Genomic DNA, 23,910 nt, shown 5'->3' on the forward strand with positions numbered 1-23,910 from the left:
AAAAGTCTTGGAAAGCTCAGGAATTCAAGGCCCACACCTAAACAATGTAAAAGCATAATACAGCAAATCAGTAGCCAACATCAAACTAAATGGAGAGAAACTTGAAGCAATCTCATTAAAATCATAGAATGCCCAATCTCTCCCTACCTATGCCACATAGTACTCAAAGTCCTAGCCAGAGCAATCAGACAACAAAAGGATGTCAAAGGGATACAAATTGGAAAGGAAAAAGTCAAAATATCACTATTTGAAGATGATATGATAGTCCCTGAAAGGTCTGCAAGAGAACTCCTAAGCCTGATAAATAACTTTAGCAAAGTGGTTGGATATAAAATTAACACAAACAAATCAGTTGCCTTACTCTACTTACAGGATAAACAGGCTGAGAAAGAAATTAGGGAAACGACACCCTTCGCAGTAGTCACAAGTAATATAAAATAGCTCAGTGTGACTCTTACCAAGCAAGTGAATGATGTGTATGACAAGAACTTCAAGTCTCTGAAGAAAGAAATTGAAGAAGATCTTAGAAGATGGAAAAATCTCCCATGCTCATGGATTGGCAGGATTAATATTGTAAAAATGTCCATCTTGCCAAAAGCAATCTACAGATTCAATGCAATCTCCATCAAAATTCCAGCTCAATTCTTCATAGAGTTAGAAAGAGCAATTTGCAAATTTATTTGAAATAACAAAAAAAAGCAGGACAGTGAAAACTAGAACAGTAAAAGAACTTCTGCAGGAATCACCATCCTCTACCTCAAGCTTCATTACATAGCAACAGTGATAAAACTGTATGGTATTGGTACAGAGACAGGCAGGTAGGACAGTGCAATAGAATTGAAGACCCAGAAATGAACCCACATACCTATGGTCACTGGATCTTTGACAAAAGAGCTAAAACCATCCGGTGGAGAAAAGATAGCATTTTCAATGAATGGTGATGGTTCAACTGGAGGACAGCATGTAGAAGAATGCAAATCAATCCATTCTTATCGAACTGTACAAAGCTCAAGTCCAAGTGCATCAAAGACTACCACATAAAACACTCCAACTAATAGAATAAAAAGTGGGGAAGAGCCTTGAGCACATGGGCAGTAGGGAAAATTTCCTGAACACAACATGAATGGCTTACCCTCTAAGATCAAGAATCAACAAATGGGACTTCATAAAATTGCAATGCTTCTCTATATCAAAGGACACTGTCATTAGGACAGAGTGGCAACCAACAGAATGAGAAAAGGTCTTTACCAATCCTACATCTGATAGAGGGCTAATATTCCATATGTATAAAGAACTCAAGAAGTTAGACTTCAGAGAATCAAATAACCCTATTAAAATAGGTTATGGAGCTAAACAAGGAATTCTCAACTGAGGAATAACAAATGGCTGAGAAGCACCTAAAGAAATGTTCAACATTTTTCATCATCGGAGAAATGCAAATCAAATTTACCCTGAGATTCTACCTCATGCCAGTCAGAATGGCTAAGATCAAAAACTCAGGTGACAACAGATGCTGGCAAGAATGTGGAGAAAGAGGAACACTCATCCATTGTTGATGGGACTGAAAGCTGAAACAATCACTCTGGAAATCAGTCTGGCGGTTCCTCAGAAAGTTGGACATAGTACTACCTGAGGACCCAGCTATACCACTCCTGGGCATATACTCAAAAGATGCTTCAACATATAACAAGGACACATGCTCCACTATGTTCATATCAGCTTTATTTATAATAGTCAGAATCTGGAAAGGACACAGATGTCCATCAACAGAGGAATGGATACAGAAAATGTGGTACATTTTATACAACAGAGTACTACTCAGCTATCAAAAACAATGACTTCATGAAATTCATAGGCAAATGATGGAACTAGAAATATCATCTTGAGTGAGGTAACCCAATTACATAAAAACACACATGCTATTCATTCACTGATAAGTGCATATTAACCCAAAAGCTGATTACCCAATGACATAATCCACTGATCACGTGAAGCTCAAGAAGAAGGATGCCCAAAGTGTAAATGCTTCAGTCCTTCTTAAAAGGGGGAACAAAAATATTAATAGAAGGGAATACAGAGACAAAGTTTGGAGTAGAGACTGAAGTAAAGGCCATCCAGAGACTGCTCCACCTGTTCATCCATCCTATACACATACAGGCACTAAACTCAATCACTATTGCTGATGCCAAGAAGTGCATGGTGACAGGAGCCAGATATAGCTGTCTCCTGAGAGGCTCTGCCAGAGCATGACAAATACAGAGTCAAATGTTCGCAGCCAACCATTGAAGTGAGAATGGGGTTCCCATTCAAGGAGTTAGAAAAAGGATTAAAGGAGCTGAAGGGGTTTGCAATCCTATAAGAAGAACAATACCAACGCCAACCAACCAGAGCTCCCAGGGACTAAACCACCACCCAAAGACTACACATGAGCAGGCCCATGGCTCCAGCTGCATGTGTAGTAGAGGATGGTTTTGTTGGGCACCAATGGTAGGAGAGGCCCTTGGTCCTGTGAAGGCTCAATGCCCCAGTATAGGGGAATGCCAGGGCAGTGAGGTGGGAGTGGGTGGGGGTGGATGGGTGGGGGAACATCCTCACAGAAGAAGGGCAAAGGGGATAGGGACTGAAAATGGAATAACATTTGAAAGGTAAATAAAAAATACCCAATAAATAAATAAATAAATAAATAAATAAATAAATAAATAAAATAACTTCATTTTAAAGCAAAAAAAATAAGAAAAGAAAAGAAGAAAAGACTCATTGGTGTATTTCTAACAATAATTTTTGAAAAATTTAGCTCATTACTACAGCTTACATTTGTCTGGAGTGATGTGCGATGCTCACAATCACGGCACACGATTTATTGTGTGTTTACCTAACGGAAATTCATTGTCAAGGATATCAATGAGTTCTTGCAATCTGGCTCTCCCTAGAAGGCAGAGTAGCACGGTAGAGGGCCGGTACCTGTTTCTCTTTGGTGTTCAATACTGTGATGGATAGTATGGCAGAGAGTGCTGTTGACTGCATGTCCCCTATGATCGGAGGAGAGACTCGACTTCCTTTCTCAGTACTCTCTTCCTTTGTTTTGAAACTTTAATTGCACGCATAAAGTTTGAGCATCAGCCCTGAAACTTGCTTACTGAATTTTTCACTCTCATTCCTAAAACTCTACCCAAGGTTCGCATATCTTTAAGTTGGATGCATACTAGTAGGCTTCAACTTGTATGTAATGCTATATTAATTAGATGAAATATTAATACATGTATACTTTTATATATAAAATAAAAGGCAATTTTTATTTATGTGATACAGAATATACCACAGCATGTATTTTATACTTCTTCACCTTCGCTTTGAAATTTTCCTTTTCCCATAATAATTTATACTAGGGCAGAACACTCCTTTTAATTGTAAAAGTTTTATTAAGATCGCTAGGTTACAGTTTAGTTGATAGTCTCCCCAAACAGACTCATCACCTTTTCCTTCCTAAATTCTTTTTAGGTGGATGGATTAAAATTTTGTTTTAGTTTGCAGCATCAAAGGAGTGTTGAAAGCAAAACCAATGGTACCGCTTTATCCGTGGTTACATTCCAGGACTCCTGGGGGACGCTTGACGTATCAGGTAGAACTAGATACTGTATTTAGTGCGTATTTTCTTATATCTATATATTAATGCCAACATTTAATTTACAAATTAGGTACGTCAATCACTGATAGCATTAATCCAGAAGAACTACAACAACATACACTAACAAAATCCTCACACCACTATTCTTGTGTTTTACGGAGCCTTACGATCTGTAGAGCTCTGATAAACATGACCGCTCCTAACAAGAAGGCCACTGTACTGCAAAGACGGGCCACACAGTGACGTGATTCACCTCCCAAGTGGGGGCAGAGAGGTAGTTTATTTCATTAATCACATAAGGGTTCAACATATAGCTTTTCACTTATTTCTTTCTGGAACTTTCCATATTGTACTCTTGAGCTCCAGATGAGGGCAGGCAATTTCAACTAAGGAAATGGCTGCACTGTGAGGACCTGGGTCAAAGTGTGGTGCCTGTGGCAAAACTTCGGATTTGGAATTGCAGGTTCAGAAGTAAACTTTAGACCCGACAATTAAATGGTTTTTTACGCATAATTTAAAAAAAAAATCAAAAGCAACAGAAAAGAGACCTTAGCAACAAAACCGATCCCACTTCACAACCAGATATGTTATATGATAGACAACACCCTCTGTGGTGCTACTAATATAAAGAGAATAGCCAAATGAAGTCAGTCTAGGTTTGTCCTCTGTAGGACACTTTCCCCAGGAGACACCTGAAGATGAGGAATTGGATGAACGTTCAGTTGGTGTCTTTGAAACTCTTACATCCTCACAGGCCTTACTGATCTCTGGCCCAACCTGCAGCCCATGAAATGGTATTTGTAAGTCAACCTATTATTATTCACTTAAATATATTTGAAAAATGGATGCTAACAAGAATATCTCATGCTCGGGGTTGGGGATTTAGCTCAGTGGTAGAGTGCTTGCAAGGCCCTGGGTTTGGTCCCCAGCTCTGAAAAAAAAAAAAAGAATATCTCGTGCTCATAACAACTAATTACCAATGGGGTCTAACACAGTGACTACTTTACAGGCAATGCTATTTCGTTTATTAGTAATTATCTGCTCACATTGTTTGTTTCTCATCAAGATGTTGGTGCTTTCCTATCTTACTTTGAAGTAGTTAGGGAAGCAATTCTGTGGAATACATGCTACATATTTTCTCCTAATTCTGCTTCCGGGAGTTGTTTGCACTGTTTTATTAGTTATTTGGCTTCATTTATAGGGATCTATTTTAAGCTTAACGTTTACAGAAATTGTGGGCGGTAGGCATAAACATCTCACACATTGCATTTCTCTCCTCCATTTTTCATTTTTAAATGATATCTTTCATTATGAGGCACTTTTAGTTTTACCATGGCCATATTTATAAATCTCATATAACTTGCTCGTTTTTATTTAAGAGAACTTCTCTTACCTATGATCTTTGATCTAATAACCTCTCTATTTTAGTCCATGGCTGATAGATGTTTGCACTCCCTCCCCCCACTAAAACTCAGTGCCACTTGGATTCCTACTAAGGTCCCACCTCATTTTACTACACCATCGCTGAGCGTGCAGAACCCTGTCACTTCAACATTCAACATCACTCCAACATCAGCTCTTCCAGAGAGCGTTCTGTCATTTTTCTAGTTAGAAGTTCCCTCCCAATCACAGAAGAACACACATGGTATGCACTCATTGATAAGTGGCTATTAGCCCAAATGCTTGAATTACCCTAGATGCCTAGAACAAATGAAACTCAAGACGGATGATCAAAATGTGAATGCTTCACTCCTTCTTTAAAAGGGGAACAAGAATACCCTTGGCAGGGACTAGAGAGGCAAAGATTAAAACAGACACAGAAGGAACTCCCATTCAGAGCCTGCCCCACATGTGACCCATACATATACAGCCATCCAATTAGACAAGATGGATGAAGCAAAGAAGTGCAGACCGACAGGAGCCAGATGTAGATCACTCCTGAGAGACACAGCCAGAATATAGCAAATACAGAGGCGTATGCCAGCAGCAAACCACTGAACTGAGAATAGGACCCCCGTTGAAGGAATCAGAGAAAGAACTGGAAGAGCTTGAAGGGGCTCGAGACCCCATATGTACAACAATGCCAAGCAACCAGAGCTTCCAGGGACTAAGCCACTACCTAAAGACTATACATGGACTGACCCTGGACCCTGACCCCATAGGTAGCAATGAATATCCTAGTAAGAGCACCAGTGGAAGGGGAAGCCCTGGGTCCTGCTAAGACTGAACCCCCAGTGAACTAGATTGTTGGGGGGAGGGCGGCAATGGGGGGAGGGTGGGGAGGGGAGCACCCATAAAGAAGGGGAGGGGGAGGGATTAGGGGGATGTTTGCCCGGAAACCGGGAAAGGCAATAACACTCGAAATGTATATAAGAAATACTCAAGTTAATTAAAAAAAAAAAGAAGTTCCCTCCCTCCTCAGAAAGTCTTCTGTTGTAGTTAAATGGTTTAGATAGTATTGTTTGTTTCAGTATATTACTTCTCTGACCAGTTTTCTCCTAAATCTCAATTTCATCAAAGAATCCCACTTAAGGTCTCAAAGAATAGTATTACCTTCAGAGTTTGCAAAGATCACAAAATAGATCTAAGCAAATATATCTGAGCAACTGAACATTCAATTAATGCACACAAAACACTTTCCAAGTACTTGAACACCTATGCCTTATGAAAGGAATTAGATGGGTTCTATGTAGTCAAGGTTTGGCTCCAAAGGATAATGTTTTGGTAACATATAACAGAATTATCTGAAAGCTGAGGCAGTCACAAGAATGAGGAACATCATTATCTCCAAATATCCTCAAGCAAAATCAAGGCATCAAGACTTGGTCTGAAGCCCTCCACAAATACAGTACATATGCACTTCCTGTTTATTAAAATGCTAGTTGCATGGGTATAGTGTGAAAGTTTTGAATCTGGACATTAACTTACCTATTTTTTAAGATGCTAGAAGTACAATCCATCACTCAGTTTTACCTGAGCCATAAAATATCGGTTGTCAGTACCATCAAATTTCCCAAATATTCCAGTCCCCTACTGTATTCACTACCACAAAACATTTCCCTTTAAATATGTCTCACGGTTTACTTACAGAAATGCTTACCATGTCTATCCTATGTTTTTTTTTCTTTTTAGATTGAAGCTTTCATTTTCTGCATGAGAAATTTATAGGCCTAAAATCACTTCTCAAGAGATTCCATATTTAACAATCCATCTCCAATAGTACCTATATTTTATTGTCATATACATTATGCACAGAAATATATACTTGTTATTAAATTGGTTGAAATGCATTCTCACCAAATTTCTTTATTAGAAAATCAATCACAAACTGCAAGGTGAATAAATCGGAGGTGCTACAAACAAAACAAAAACAAACTAACTGGATTTTATATTCAACCTTCTTCACAATTTTAATTTAGATTATAAACTGAATTGTAAATCAACAGTGGTATGCATATTACTGTGCTCAATATAGACAAAATATCAGTGAACATGTGTCAGGAAGCATAAGAGAAGCCAAGGATTCCGGATAGAACATTGTTTATTAGATATTTTCTAGAACTAGAATGACACAATTCAACAGAGCAGAATTACAGAGGAGTCCAGAACGTAGATGAATTCTAGGAGTCTCGGAGAATGTACAACAGCATTGGTCTTTCTTTTGTCAAATACTTTCTATGCTTTACTTAGTTCTGAGTATTTCTTCCAAGGGTTGAGGCTAAGAGTCAACTGTCAATCAACCCTGTGCTTTGTGTCTTCTTTGAAAGAGGCAATTGCTGAAGTCTTCTCGCTCGTTAGTAGCTATGGTTGTTGTTGACATGAACTCCTTCTTATAATCAGTCATGAGGGAAAGGGAGACGTCGCTTCATTTAGTAGGTTTAAGGTAATTTTATTTCTCCCTTTACAGGCAAGATGCTCATTAGGCAGTTAGCAAAACTACTGATGAAAAGTGGAAAAATCTGAAAAAACCAAACTATGTTGAAATCAGGCATCAACCCGGGTAGAGGATTGCCACAAGACAAGTGACAACCAGAGTAAGGAAGACGATGATTGTCCTTCATGTGGAATCTCTTCAGTGAGTCTATTCTAGTCAGTTTTAGAACTAAAACTACCCTCAGAATCAGACTAACAGAAGAACAAACTACTGAGTGGTTAATTGGATCTACGGTTACACTGGAGGCTAGTCTGACAACCTTCTGAGATGAATCAATCAATTGAGCAGAATAATAGAGACCCCAGAACAGAGTAAAACCTGCTGTCCTCCATTAGCCTCGTCGGAACTCTTGTGCGAGCTGTAAGTCAATCAGTAGCAATTCAGAGGTCTGTTACTGCTGCATAAGTACCTCAGAGGTGGGAATGTACTGGGAATACAGCTCAGAGACCGAAAATTTCTACATAGGTAGCTCCGTGATGGGAAACTTGAAGACCCATAATTTGGATACTGGCAATACCTCATTAGGTAACTTCGGGGATGGTAGCTACTGATAGTGTAACAAGATGGAGAGAAGCCATTGGTGATGAATCCAAAATTTCTATAGCTTCTGTACTCATTGTTGCCCCGAATACAGTGGTATGGGGCCTGAAGATTCCCGAGGAAGGAATTATATTGCTCTATGCAGCGGGAGCCATTTTGAAGAGTCTGACAGGCTTTAGATGCAAATCGAGTAGCGGTGGTGCAGTTGGATACATACCCTTTGGTCCCAGGACAGGGACTGCAGCTGGGTCTGCATCTGATGTTGGTAGTTTTGCAGTCACTAACAACTTGATTTGCAGTTGGGGACTTGCAAGGCACACAGGAGTCCGTGGGATCAGAACTTGCAGGGCAAGTCTTGAGCACACAGCTGGGAGAGTCACAGCAAGGTGCTTCACAGTAGGAGTCTTGGCAATGGTCCAGAAGCCAGAGATTGCCTTGGTAGCTGCTGGGTAAGTAATGTCCAAAGGTAGGGTTTACATCCTCGGAGCAGACAGCGATGGAAGGAGTCACAGGGATGTAGCAGTGATTTCTATGGGACGTGGCACTGCAAAGGCGAGAATAGCCCCGAAGAGACATGGAGCCCTGGAGTGCAAGCAAGAGGCACCTGCGTGGTTATGGCGTGGCTGCAGCTGAAGGACTCTTTATATCTTCCCTGGTGATTGCGAGGAACATCTCCAGACTCTTTTCCTTCTCTTGGTCTGATGCAATAACGCATACCATCTCATTACTGTATTGTTTAGCCACAGCTCCTACTGTCTTCAGGCTCATACAAAAATAAGTTTGTTTTGAGTCTTCAAAGTACCTATAATCACTACTCTGACCATCACCCAACGGTCAACTTCTGTAGACCATAGCCTTAGTGAATAGTGATTTTAGTGTTAATAGGCAAACTCTCATATGCCAATCAGTAATTAACAAGAGTTAGTGTCTCCACGGGATTCTACAGCATGGTTATTAAAAGGTTCACAAGATTTCAATAAAGTAAGGGCCAATATTTTTCTACTCTTGTACTCTGAGAAATGCTGCAAGATTGGATCACACTTTCTTACAAGGTGGATGGCTTTGCTGTCTCAATACTGTCACTCGAAAAGGAAGAGGCCCATGCAGTAAATGGATCATTTTTCCCCCCAAAATATGTGTTACCCACATACCCGTTTTGGGCCAGACGCTGGTGACAACTTCTCAGCTATGTGTTTGGAAAATTCCATATGTGAGGCTCACAGTAATCCCAGTGGCATTTGATGACCTATTATTCCAGACTAAAAATGAACTGGTCCCTGGGGGTCAGCGGTTGCTAAGCAGCCAAAGCTTCCCTGGAATCTCCTTAAAGAGTTTCTACCTCATGTACTATCAAACAAATCCAGTTTGTGAACCTTGTAGTTTCTTAATTGACTAAGATTATGCAATGTGTAACCTTTGCCCATGCTGTAAAGCTTCCGAACTCTCAGCTGTAGAGCATTTTTCCAGCAAATGGGATTTACTTGTCCTTCACTCGTTTTCCTTTGAACGTTCTTTTTATTGCATCCCGGGACTGAAGTTATTTCCAGTCTATAGTGACAAAATGTCATGACTGTGTTGAGAGGCTTCCTTTGAATAATCTGCACAGTGGCCCCGGGCTCTACACGTAGTAAATAGTGCCTTCCACACTTAAGGTAAGGCTAAAGGAATTTTTAAGATTTTAATTTAAACTGAAGAGCTGAGACTGTGTTCTCTTAAACAGGAACTATACTTCAGGCTTACAGTCTCTCTACTAAATTAGAAAGAACATGTGTATTGGCCATGATGCATTCAGGCCGAGAGCGATGCAGACCAGAGAAGGTAAGCTACAGGGGCAGGTGTCAAAAGACATCATGTTCTCATGGCTCCATGAGGTATTTGTCACTGTTTCATGCCCTCTCATCTAGGTTTTGAATTTTCTCTTTGATGTAAACCTAGAGGCATTCTCTAAACACATATAGGAGTATTTTTTTATCAATACCTTTCTTGGTGTTTATTATAGAACACGGCAATGAGCACTCTCCTTCATGTATTGTGTTCCTGTCTAGAATTTCTTTCAGGGGAGAAGAGTCACATTAGTTGGCTATGGAGCATTCTAGGATACTGTGTGTATAAGTTAGAATGGGCAATATAATATAGGAGGAATGAGATATATAAGGCAGCTGGCGTTTAAGTAACTGAATCCTGGTGTATCGTTTAGACTCTGGTAGAGCCTTAAGTCATTCTCTTTCTCTCTCATTCGTTACCACATTCTGCATTTTACATTACTTTTATGATTCTGTGATATTTTTATTTTTTAATTACAATTATGCCATTTCTCCCTTCCCCTTCCACACTCTCACATACATCTGTGGCTGTCTCTCACGTCCATGCCTTCTTGTTTGAGGGGGTGGGGATCTGTGTGCTGTCTTTGGGCAGGGCCACACTAATGTTCACTGCATCGTTTCTATCTCAGTGTATGTGATGCCCAACACGACTCTCTCACGTCAGGCTCCAGGGCGCTGGAAAGAACAGGATGGGCGGGCAAATGAACAGCGAAGGCACCTCGCTCCATCTTCAGCCTTGCGCTCAGTAAAAAGCATTTGAAATGCTATCACTCATGAAATACCTCGTAGAGCATCAAGTACTGTAAGAAGTATTCAATGCCTGGGACTTTGGAATGGGCTGAGTTTAGATAGAGTGTCACAAATAGTGAAATAGCAGGGATCTCAAGGGCATGTTCCCTCAACTCGTTGCTTTTGTGATTTCTTTCCTTCTCAGAAACACACAAAGGCTCCCGGTCCTCATCCTCTTCACTGTTTCATGAATGCAGTGCCTTTACAGGGTTGTTTTCTCTTCACAGTCTCCATCATTGCAAGACATTGAGCAGATATCAGTCATACAACCAGCAGGCTTGCTCCCAAGATAAAGACTTTTGTTGTTTGTGGGACACTGTCCTCTGAAAGCTTTGGGGACTCATAATCGTCAATCAATTTCATTTTATCACTGAAGGTGCCATCCCTTTATTCGATTCCCCTATGTTTACTATTTATTTTATTGGTGCCCATTACCTACACACTCCAAAAGTCCTACATCTAAACCCCTGGGAACCTGTAATTACCACCGGATGATGTAAAAGCAGTATCACAGATATGAATAAATTAACTCTTGAGGTAGATTCATTAAGACAAATCTGGTGCGGTCATAGGCTTCTTTATCAGAGGAAGAGAGTGACTGAGAGACAGAGGAAGCAAAGGAGGGGACACACACACACACACACACACACACACACACAGTGGTATTCAAAGTGGCAACAGAGATGATTTAGAATGCATTGGCCCCACACTAAGCATCTCCAACCACCTTTAAAAGATAGAGAGGAAGGGTCTGAGTTTCTACTAGACCCATTAGGAATGGGCCTTGCTGACACCTTGATTTTTGGGTCAACATGTAAATTTGAGACTGATTTTACACTTTTAACCTCCAGAGCCCGAAGAGAATAAATTTCTATTATTTTAAGCTCCAAAGTGTGTGGTAATTTGCTGCAGCAGTCAGAGAAAATGAATACTCTATTAGGAGACACAGCTGAATCCGATGGTCTTTCTGGGTCTGTAGCATTGCCACTTCATAACCAGGGCAATAATAAGGCGCAAGGAATAAACTTCCTTAGCCATCAGCCAAAAGAAATACATCATCCAAGGAGTCAGAAAAACACTTCCTTTAATGAGCCAGGACAGTCTTTTCAACTCATTAAAACAGAGTTATGGGATCCTTTCCTATTTTCCCCCAAAGGTTAAAATCCTTTAGGGTAAAACAGAACAAAGAAAATTAAAGTTGCATTTAGTAGCCGTTAAAGAAAAGAATGTTGGATGCTTTCTAGTCTCCGAGTCATGGAAAATCAAATCTTTCCTTTCCTTAACTGTACTGAAATCTGCTTCCTAAGGTGCTATTGGCTAAAGCAGCAGTCTCATGATTTAACTAGCAAAGCTGCCTACAAAACCATACTTGCTTAGAAACTGAACTGTAGGCATGAACGCAGTGCTCACGTCTAACAGCAGTGCTCTAGATAATGCCCTCGTGTCTTTACATTGAGGGCTGACTTATCATTAGTGTCCAGAAGCTCAAGGGCCGATAAGAAAAACCAAAATTGGGGTTGGGGATTTAGCTCAGTGGTAGAGCGCTTGCCTAGGAAGCGCAAGGCCCTGGGTTCAGTCCCCAGCTCCGAAAAAAAAAAGAACAAAAAAAAAAAAAAAAGAAAAACCAAAATTTAGGGGAAGAAGTGCAACTGAATAGAGAGACACAGGTTTGAATTTGATTCATGTTTAACTTTTCAGAGAAAGAAACAAAGTATACAACATAAAGCAGGTTTATTAAGAATTAACCGCTCTGGGATGTACAGTCAGGGCCACTCATTAATGAGCTATGAATTTATTATTATGTAGCATTTCTTTATTAGTGGTTAACCTTGGACAATTTCCTCCTGAATACTTCAGTACTTTCTCTAATAAACCCAGAGTTAGCAGTTCATACTTTGCCAGAATTTGCAGCAGACAGAGGAGATAACAAATACTAGGAAAAGGCATATGTTAGTTAAACATGGCTATTTTTCTTTATGGTTTTCTATTGTTCTATTCAGTAAGTAAACTAATAAAATTATTGTCATTTTTAATGTCATGATGCATAGATATAACATGATAACAATCCTCTCAATGTTAAATGAAAAAACAAAACCTCCCTTAGGTAGTAGAGAAAAGTAACTTGCTTGGCAGTGGGTCACTAAATTACCACTCACTTCTCCTGTGTCTTCTACATTAGGCATCCTGGGAGGTTTTAGACATAATTGCTTTGAATAAGATTTCAATAGTCCAGTTTGTGAGATTATACTTCTGTTGCCCAGATAACTACCAAGTGCCCTGGAATTGAACAGCCTCTTCCTTAAAATGAAGTTGTATTGTATTTTATTTGTGGGTGACTATGAGGATAAGATGTAATAAGAATATAAGCAATGCATGGTTTTTATTTGGTGTTTTGTTTGATGGTTATCATCGACTGATAGCATTTGTTAATATCCTTGCTAAATAGTACTACTTTTGTTATAGGTATTGCATTTTCTCAATGTATTCTGTAAGAGTAGATAGATAGATGGATAGATAGATAGGTAGGTAGGTAGGTAGATAGATAGATAAATAGATAGATAGATGATTGGTAGAAAGGAGAAAAAGGGATGCAGCAAAGAGAAGAGAAAAATGATGCAAAATTAGTTCTCAACTAAATAACTTGCTGTAAGTTGTCTGTTGAGCCTAGAGAGCCAAATTTCAGGAAATGAATATGTCGATGGCAATCTTTATGTCTACGCACAGTACAACCCTCAAGGAGGTCATAAGGGTACATCCCCTTAAAGTTAACCAGCCTCCAATGAGAGGGCATGTAGAGGTTCTTGCAGAAAGAAACTAGTTATATTTGCAATTTAGACCTGGCAGTTTTAGAGGTGCAGACCACATCACGATCATCAAGTTATTAGCAGCTTCATAGTGGCTCCCAAGTGAGTCATGACCTGACTGTGGGAAACCGCAGATAATGCAAATGATAAAGAAAACTTTTCGCAGTCTTACTTAAGTGAGCCTTTGAGCGAGTTGTTTGCCTATTTGAATTTCCCTATTAAAAAAATAGAATATTGAGCATATGTGTCAGGAGGTTATTATTATTGATGGTAGAGCTGTTTGAATGACCTACATTTAGCAATTACAACTACTGTGATATAAGTAGTTAATGAAAAGGAAAAAACAAAACAAGTTCCCAACTGAGCGCATGGAAGAACTGAATTAAACGGTGAGTTTTATATATGTTCATCTGAGGGAAAAATAGGTTTCAGGTAACAGCGGCCCACGTTGTGCAAGGACCCATGAAGAGCAGCACAGATGGCCTCAGAAGTTGATTTTAAGACAAAAGGGAGTGGGGTGTCTTCAACCGTCTAGAACTAAAATTCACGCAGTCCTCTGGGATTTACACTGTTAGCATAGACATTGTAACTTTCACTGTCTAATGCCAACTTTGAAAAAATATAGAATGTCAACTAGCTACTTTGATGATGTTTTCCATATGCTGCTGGTGGTAATATTTGAGACATTGAGAATTCCACCAGGAAATTCCACTAGGGTCCCAGGATGAGGAAGAATCTTGAAGCTGGGGAGATGATTGTGACGTATAAATGACAGACCATTTCAAGTTGAAGCATCTGGAACATTGCAATTTCTCATTATTGTGGCATAACATGGTCTGTTCTGATGAAAGAATATCCTTACTTGCTTACTAATTGCTAGAAATACAGAGATGTGTTTAGCACTTACATAGAATCCCACCTCCACTTTGAAAGGTTCTTGAAAGCATACACCTAGATACTTGTCTTTCTTTTACTTATAATTTTAACAAACCAAGAACATCTTGAGTTCTTTGAAGATTATACATAACAGTGGCTTTCATATAATTTGTCACAAGTCTATTCAAACATAGAAAGCTTTATTTCTGTGCGAGGACAGATTAATGACACCGAAATGGAGGAGCCTTAATAGCAAAGACATTCCTGGTGAAGAAACAGATAATTAATTTCACTTGGAATTACATCAGAGACAACAGCAAGTGGATGACCAGCACCCTTATCCTTCAGTCTTAAAAAAAAGACCCTTGGCAACCTAAAGATTAAATATACCTACCAAGCTACAGACAAGATCCTGGCACAGCAACGCAGTGGGATCTAATTAAAGGAGCTTAACGAACCCCAAGGGAGAAACAGGCTGGAGGGAAAGTGCTATGTATGTGGGAAAAGGGTTGAAAACTCATATCCAGGCCTGCAATGATGTTTAAGAAACATTAGCAGAGAGGTGAACAGCCACAGGAAAGATAGCTCAAATGATGGCCATGCAGGACAGAGACTTTAAAGAGCGGTGGTGATGGGAGACAAAGCCCAGAAGCTAGAAGTGATGATAGACGGATTTGGGATGGAAACTCCTTAATGAAGAACCTGGCATACGTGAGGCCTTTATGGTTGGCAGGGGTTTCAAAGGTAAGAATTGATGAGCGAGTTTCCCAGTAGGGTTTGGAGACACAGTAAGGATTAGAAAGGTAACAAGAGCATTTGGACTCAACACACAGCTGGATGACTGGTATCTGGAAGGTTTTACATTAAGAGAGTGGGCAGTTGTCTGAGAGCCAAGCTCAGCACTGACAGGTCAAACACAGTGCATCACCACGGCAACAGCAAGAAGTGCAGTGGATAAGGTGATAGGAAGATGGCAAGCACTCCTAAAAGAGTGGGCTATAGTTTACAGAATATTGGGAAGGCTTACGAGCCTGACAGCGTCAGATCGGACATTGAGTAAGAGGAACGGAGCAGCAGCCCTAAGACTGTAAGGACCAGATGAGAGTTTGCATTTGTCTTGGTGGAGGCACCCTTTGTGTTTATCATTCATCCGTTCACATCACAACACTTCGTTAGTTCACTGTAGCTCGGCTTGTGAAGATATCCCTCCACTCACGAATGATGCAAATCCACTTTGTATCTTCCCTATGTGTACAATCTTAATTGTTTTCTTATCAGGCTTGAGACCTGTCATCTTATCACCTGTCATCTGTACATTATACCTGTTTTGCTTCCGTCGCCATCAACAATAACGCTTGCCTAAATCCGTTCATTTGAATGATGTCATACTTATCAAGTCATGGTTCGCCTCTCTCAAAACTTCTGACCTTGGTGTTCTCCTACGAAGTGTTGGCATCTTAAAATGGGGTTTGCAGGTTCAAATTTATAGAATTCTCTAGAAATAAGATATCATACCTTGCTTTTACTTTCATACTCAGCTGAGAAGCTGCGGGATGTTATTCTTTATATATTTACCTTGACAACAAAGCATCTTTGAGGACATTTTAAAGAATTCTACTTTGACAACATTGTAATATTTAAAAATTGAGTTTGATTTACAGAGACTTGAAAAAGTGCTAGCATATGTCTGAATATTGAATAGTGAAAATAATATATATATACATATATACACATACATATACATAAATACACATATATACATATACATACACACACATACACACACACACACACACATATATCCATTCACACAAGTTAATATTTACAAATATCTCTTTTCTGGATATGTTCCAAAATCAAAAATACCTCTTATCCAGCTTATACAAGTGGATCAAAGATGTGTTTCATGAGGAGCAATATAAATTTAGATATTTCAAGCAGCCATTCAACATCTTAGAATACCATGCAAGAGATATTTGCTTTATACACTATTTTCATTATTATATGTAAGTCCTATTGCTTTTTTAAAATTTTCCACTGAAGAGATGGGAAATGAGATACCACTCACCTTTTAGAAATAAACTAAAACTTGTTCCCGGAGCCCCTGTGATTTTAGGATGTGGAGTTCTTTTTTTTTGTCATGGGAGCACATACAGAAGCAGACAGTGACACGCACAGGAAAGGCACATTTTAATGACCATTCATATGTTTATGTTTAAAAGAATGGCATACGGTGCCAACAGGAATTGCTGGGCTACCTTTTTTGGGTTTCAATCCTTTTTGGTTTCTGATAATGCAAGGATTGTTTGACATTTTATACTTGAAATATTGGAGTCAGTGTTCTTAGAGAACACATTTTTTTCCATCTCAGATCAACTCACATCAGTGTGTGGTCTATTATTGGTAGAAAATCAAAGAAGAGATTGAAGGCACTAGGGGTTGACATGAGTTTTCCAAGTCTTTCTGACATCTTCCCACATAAGAACTTCAAGGACTCTTGATAAAATGGACGTTTTTCAGATTCTTATGTACTTTCAAAAGATTCTTTTTCTCACCTTCATAACTCATTTCTGAAGAAGGTTGTATGCGTGCTTAGCCTGAAGACCTTGTAACTTATTTCTAGATTTTGTTCAGGTTATCATTCTTTGTGGTTTGAAAGCAAGTGGCCTATGAGATCTCTTCTTCTGCATGGAAGTAGGCAAGCTATCAACATTTTCATTGTAGACCACTGCAAAAATTTGGTCTCTATACCACTGCTATTGTAACGTATCAGGTAAGTAGGACCCCAGAGCGGCGAGCAAGAGTGTAAAACTAAGTTGACTCCCACCATTAATCATCAGTAATTGGATTGAGCATATAGAACTTCAAGAAGATGGATATTACCGATCAACTTATCACATCTTGATACAACAGAGGATTGACTCAATGTGTCCTAATTTATCACTTTTATTTGCATTTACAATTCCTTTCAATCTCCATAGTGACCAGTTATTTTCATGTGTAAATCACCCCTGAGTAGTTGCCTGGACAGTAGCATGAAGTTAAAATGAATTTGTTGCTATGTCCATTGTTAGAGATGATTGCTGGAAATAATGTAGAAAAATGAAAGCTGCATCTGACAATGAAATACTATCATTTTCTCATAAAGTTAGCATAGTAAATCTTATTTGAGTAAGTCTGAACCATCCTCTGTATTTTAGTTAAGTTTCTTCACACACAAAATTTCTGTTACTTCTGCACAATAACTCCACACTACCATCCAGCATCGTAAGAGCTTCAGTATCTGGTACCAAAGTGTGGTTTTATTTATTTATTCTTTATGACTTATCTATCCTTTTCTATATTTTCTGATTTTTCACGATTTTTCACAATTTTTCACAATTTTTCATGTTTGGAATTTCCTAGACCTTTTTAGCCTCACCGTGTGTGTGCTGCTAACTCCCCCTTCTGGGCTAACTCTCTAGCACTGGAATAAATACTTTGGATAAACAAACTACAGATAAAAGGGTTGCTTTGGCTCACAGTTTTGGAAGGGTCTCTCCAAAACTTCATTGCTTTTGGATGTTGGGTAGAACAACCTGCTGAAAAAAAAAATGGAATAAAGATACTGAATTCATGACCAGAAAGAGAACGTGAGAGGGAGACCCAAGAGCTCCAGGACCTCTTCAAGTATACAATACACTCTCAGGAATTTGCAACCTCCCCTCCCCAAAGGCTTCAGTGTTCACCAATTCCTCATTCAGAAGAAATCCTCAGGTGTATTTTTCTCCACATTATTCCCAACATATTTATTTAAAATTGTCTTGGTTTTGTTGTTTTCTTATCCTCCAGGACTAGAACAAACATGTAAAGAGTTGATATGACAATATCCCGCATATCCTCATGGTCAAACATGCAATAATTTCAATAAGTGCCACAGAGAATAGTGCCAACCCAGGAAGTTAAAGGCTCCTGTTTATCCGGTTTTCTTTCCTTCTGTGTGTTCTTTCTTCTGTAGAAATTTGCTCACTAGCTGTTGCACCCAGACAGCCCCCCAAAGCCTACTTGTAAAGAGTACCCCATCGAGACAGTAGGCAATGCGCTGCTCTTAATAGCATCTCTCATCGGCATTTCTTTGAGCAGGCTAGGCTATCTACATCGTATTATAAAGACTCAATAAATACAATGAACTTTTAACAACTGATTTTATTTTAAATTCCATATTTCCTACATGATATTTTCCTGTATTGGTTTGTCTCAAATTATTTGTTTCTATGTTTTATTGATAGAGGATGTTACCGTCAACTGACAATGCATTCAATGACCACCCTGTCCCCAGACTTTCCAACTTCCCTGATGTTGGAACCACAGGCATGCACCAACATACTTGGGTTTACTTTTATTACCCTTTTAAACTTCTTATCGAAAATGCAGTTCACTTTTTACTTATCAGACTTACAAGACTATAGTTCTCCTACTTGATGAGTTGAAAATTATTTAGCTAGTTTCTCAAGGTAAACAGTCAGTGTTGCCATTGATTCTTTTGTTTCTCTTACCGTTCATGAATAACAAGCAAATGTTGACACTGGCCCGAGCACTGCCTAACATGCCTTCACCTTCCCCTCAGGTTCACTTGGAGTCCCTATACATCCTCAGTCTAACAACTATACAGCTTACTTACAAGAGCCCCTGTTTACCATGTCAAGCTGTTCTTGCCTAGTGTTCAAATTCTTTCCTTTATGCACTCCCTTGTTTATATTGACTTTAACATTTGCTGCCTAATCTATCTCTAAAATCTCTTCTCAGTTTATACTCTTTGACCCTCAACACTTTAGCCAGCTAATCATCTCCCAGTCTTTTGAATTTATCAGGGTCTTTTTCTTTTTATTTCAGTGATCCCAGTACCTCCAGCTTCCTGTCTTTGTTCATCGAATCTTCCCATTCTTTCCTCAACTTGTTTATTTCCATTTTTCAGTCCTCAGGACGATACTGTTCAGATGACATGCTATATTGTATTCGAACTCATTTGTAGCCCCTCTGAATACCTTTTATATTCTTTATAAATGAACTCAATTGTCCCTCTCATAATGCCTAATTAAAACCACATGTTATTCAACAAGCATTGTTTACACATGGCATTGATAATGGACACCTGGTTTCCCATCTCGTCATCTTCTATCCTTCATAGGGTTTCACTATTTGTCTCAGTTTGGCCTTAGCCTGTGATCCTCCATGTTCAGCACCTGCAATTACAGGCATGTGTCAATATATCTAGTAGAGAAACATCTTATAAAATACCTATTCAACATTGTCTACTGATTGGAACTTAAAACTAAGCTAATTGATGTGAGTGCTTACTTTTGTTAGCTTAAGTGTGAAGAGAGTCGAATATTTGAAAATTATACACAGTGACTACAGCTTTTTGAAACAGTTGTTCCAATACTTGGGTTATTTCATATTAGAAAAATATCCCACGGTTTTATTTATTACACAGTTGTGCTTCCCTATAACACAAATTTGTAGTAATGAATGATCAGTGTTTCAAATGTGTGGATTATAAAATTTGTGACTCATTTTCTCTAGTGACAAAGCATGATTTCGTTCATGTAGACAGGGGTCACCCACTTACATTAAGTTCCAATTCTCATTCTTGTTTCTTTTTAATATTTACCCCTTTAAAACATTTCTTGGAAGACTAATCATAATTCACTTGTCTATCTGTTTCTGTTAATAGAAGGACATTATAATTCAGCTACATATTACAATATCAATAAACTGTTTTGAATTGGAAATGAGATTCTTTTGAGCACTAGTAATGATCTGTGACAGAGGATTCATCTCATTGAACCTATTTCTGTGTCAGTAATACAGAAGCAACTACTTTCCAATTCATGAAAAAGATTGAGGTTAGTGTCAATTAAGTGTTATGCACCAGTTATACGGGGAGGTGGAGAGATGGCTCAGTGATTAAGAGCACTTGCTTGTCCTGTAGAGGACCTGAGTTCAGTTCCTGTCACCCATGACAGGCAACTCACAAAGTCCTGTAACTCCAGCTTTAGGGCATTTTATATTCCTTTTTGGTGTCTGCCGTCACTGTACTCAAACCAGAAGACACCACATGGGCACAATATAACAAATAACTAAAAATAAAATTAAAAATCTAAAGACTATGCATCAGAAGTGTGTAATCCAAGGTTCTAATGTCACATTATTGCTCTATAATTTTTGGTACAGTCTAGTATAGAGCTCAATTAAATATTTGAAAATTAAATAATTAAGCATGACATTGATTTTCAAATATATGCTGACACTATCATATATATATATATGTATATATATGTATATATATCATTTGTCTTTCTATTTAATGTATGAGGAAACATCTTAAGTATAGAAATAGGTGGATACATAGATAGATATACCAGACAATTTGCTTAAATATTTCAAATGCATGCCATTTTGCTTATAAAAATATGATGACTTTGTTTTAGTAAAAGAGTTTAACAGAGTACTGTCAGTGTGGAAATGCTCAAGAAGACCCTCCCTAGAGGATTCATCCTCTATGATCCTGATAGAAAAGCAAATGTAGGCTGATAATTATAAAAACCAAGTCATAACCCCTGGTTGGATGTATCACCTTGATTTGGCAAATGATTATTTTATAAAGATATGAAAGTTTCAAGTTGAAATGAACAACTGAAAAATTAGCAATTGAAAAAATGTTATTTTAATCATAAGAACTATGGTCTGCCTTTACTGTACATCTCCAAAATGACACTAAATATCTGAGATTTATTAAACCAAAGCAAGAGTATTAAGTGTATGGGCCTCGCAAAATATTACTGTGTTCACATTCATCAGATCTGAGACATAATTAATGTTTCAGTGAGTGTTAGTGACTGAGCATTTTGGGGGTTTTGGTTTGGTTTTGGATTCTTTGATCCTCTTAATTCTGTCTAAGGTGAGTCTCCATGTAAGATTGTTGCATGTTGAATAAATTTTATATTCCTGTTTTTGTTTTTTTGGGTTTTTATGTTTGTTTTTGTTTTGGTGGTTTTGGACTTAGAGAATTACATCAGCTGCAAGTGCCTGTCTGCCAGACAGGCAAAGCTAAGGTGATGAGTCCCATGCTGACTAAGCTGCAGGGGACATTCCTAGTTGGACCTCTTGATAGCCACATCACAGTGACATCTCTGTCAAATACTCTTTAAACATCTGTGTGAGCATCCTGCTGGGCTCTGGCAGTGATGTCAGGACATGAGCTTGGCAAAATTCAAGCTAATACATTTGTAGTGACTTTAAGCCAGTATAAATCTGTGGACTTACATATTCAAAAGCTAAACTTCCTATAATCATCCTACCAAAATGAAATTCCCTGCTTCTTGAAGTATCTTAATATCAGATTCCAAGTGCAGACACATGGCACATACCTCTCTCATTCCCCTCCCCCCCTTCTCCCTCTCTCTCTCTCTCCTTCCTTCCCTCCCTCCCTTCCCCTTCCTTCCCTCCACCCCTCTCTCTGTCTCCCTGTCTCCCTGTCTCTCTGTCTCCCTGTCTCTCTCTCTCTCTCTCTCTCTCTCTCTCTCTCTCTCTCTCTCTCTCTGTGTGTGTGTGTGTGTGTTTGTGTGTGTGTGTGATTAAATGTCTGTTGATGCACACCATTTGTGTGAAGGTCAGAGGACAATTTTATGAAGTTGGCTTTTTCCTTCCACTCTTTTGAAGGTTTCAGAACCTGAACCTAATTCATAGCAAATATCACACAACAAGCCCCTTTACCTACGGAGCCATTTTGCTGGCCCTTACCGTCATAGTTTTAACAGATCTCTTTTAAAAACATTTAAAAATATTTCTTTTACATAAATCATAAAAAATACTTCTAGAAGTTCTTTTAATATTCTTCATAGTTAATCCCAAAGAATCATCGGTGTCCCTTAAAGGAGCCCATGCTAATAGTTTCTAAGGAGAAAACTGGGGCAAGTTAAACCCATGTAAATAACGGCACGTGATAAGCATGATTCTAATTCGAAGCCACGATTTAATTGTGATGAGAGCAGAAGAACAGCATTTTCTGGAAGCAAAACAGTACGTCAAGCTCTGCAAATATACTGAACTAAGTGATACACACCCCCAAAGCGCCCAGACGTTCAGTTGAAGAGAATTACTAGACAATCAGCACACACACAATGTAGCCCCACAGAACAAAAGACCTCCCTGTGGTGATGCTGGCTGATCTTTCTCAAAGCCAGAAGCACGAAGTTGTTTCAGATCTTCTTGGTTTTCTTCAGTAAGGATAACGCCAACCACTCAAGGAAGAGGAGTAGGGTTGAAAGCTGCTGTAATTACAGCTCGTGGGCCCGTAGCAGCCAGGCAGGCAGCTGAAAGGCCGACATCCGTAGGTCAGGTTTCTCAGTGGTGGACAGCCATAGGTCAGATAGCCCAAGGGTTGACATCCATTAGACAGGTAACTTGGAACGTAGCAACTCATAGGCTGTCTACAGAACGTTGCACGGCCAAGGCTGGAATGGCGGGACGTGTTGGGAAGACAGCTAGTTCCTTCCTGGGATCCAGATACTCCTGAAGTAGTCGGAGAACAGACTGAAGGTCTGCTAGTGCTCCTGTTGCAGCTCGTTGACTGGCAACTGCTGGGTTCACCGCAGGGCTCTTGACAGTTGTCTTGTGGTGTGTTGCTGCCCAGGCTGCTAGTAGGAGAGCAAGGAGCATCTCTCCCCCTGGTCTCAGTGGAGCAGAGACCACTGGTGACAGGTGAGGTGACAGGAACATGACTAGAGTTCCTACAAGAAGGAGACCTGTGGATTTCTGAGCAAAAGTTATTAGACATTATAGGGATAGAGAGATAGACAACCGGGCCTTGATTAAACTGCAGAGAACACGTTGCTGAAGTGTGCTTGTTACAGGTTAGACTTCTTTATATACCTTGGTGCTGGGTGTTGGTTCTCTCTATAGTCCTCCCTCCTGGCATCTCACTAGAATGTCATCCAGTTGCCTACTAAGCAGTCCTCCCACTAACTCATAAAAGATACATCCTCTTTCAAATGACTGCCATTTCTAAGTCAATCTGGTCCTTCTTATTCAAGTTCTCATCAGAAGTGATTTTCCCTTAACAGTCTTAACAGTTTCTTGAAGTTACTGTCAAAAACCCACTAATGCTTTGGTGTAATCGGTGAGAATTTATGGAAAGCCACATAGGAATTAAATAAAATTGTATATACCAGAATGGTTAACGTATTAGTAACACATTGGAAAAAGTGATAAATATTGAGAAAATTGATCTGAGACAAGTAACACTTCTTTGGAGACTTAACCTGAGTTGGGAATCCACTCCACTTCTGGGAAGCCTAATTTAGACATTGCTTTCAAGTGTATCCTTCCCAGTAAGGAACTGTGACCTGGAAATACTACTTTTTAATGAAGATCCACACCCAAAGAGCGTGTGTCACTCTTCTATCTTTTATTGGAATGAAACTGGAGGTGTTAGCATACATCTTTTGACAGATGTTGTGTACAAAGAAAGCCATGTCT

The 23,910-nt window shown here is 39.2% G+C and overlaps 2 protein-coding genes across 2 annotated transcripts; both read right to left on the reverse strand.

Moving 5' to 3' along the window:
* Positions 1 to 7,158: 7,158 nt before the first annotated feature.
* Positions 7,159 to 9,709, reverse strand: Krtap24-1 (keratin associated protein 24-1). Its single transcript, XM_003751011.6, has one exon. The coding sequence runs from the start codon at positions 8,673 to 8,675 to the stop codon at positions 7,929 to 7,931; it is 747 nt and encodes a 248-aa protein (XP_003751059.1). The 5' UTR covers positions 8,676 to 9,709; the 3' UTR covers positions 7,159 to 7,928.
* Positions 9,710 to 22,651: 12,942 nt separating this feature from the next.
* LOC100912272 (keratin-associated protein 26-1-like) lies at positions 22,652 to 23,697 on the reverse strand. The gene has a single exon (XM_039088729.2). The coding sequence runs from the start codon at positions 23,207 to 23,209 to the stop codon at positions 22,652 to 22,654; it is 558 nt and encodes a 185-aa protein (XP_038944657.1). The 5' UTR covers positions 23,210 to 23,697.
* Between the last annotated feature and the right edge of the window lie 213 nt (positions 23,698 to 23,910).

Source organism: Rattus norvegicus, chromosome 11 (genome assembly GCF_036323735.1).
Source record: "Rattus norvegicus strain BN/NHsdMcwi chromosome 11, GRCr8, whole genome shotgun sequence".
Taxonomy (NCBI): domain Eukaryota; kingdom Metazoa; phylum Chordata; class Mammalia; order Rodentia; family Muridae; genus Rattus; species Rattus norvegicus.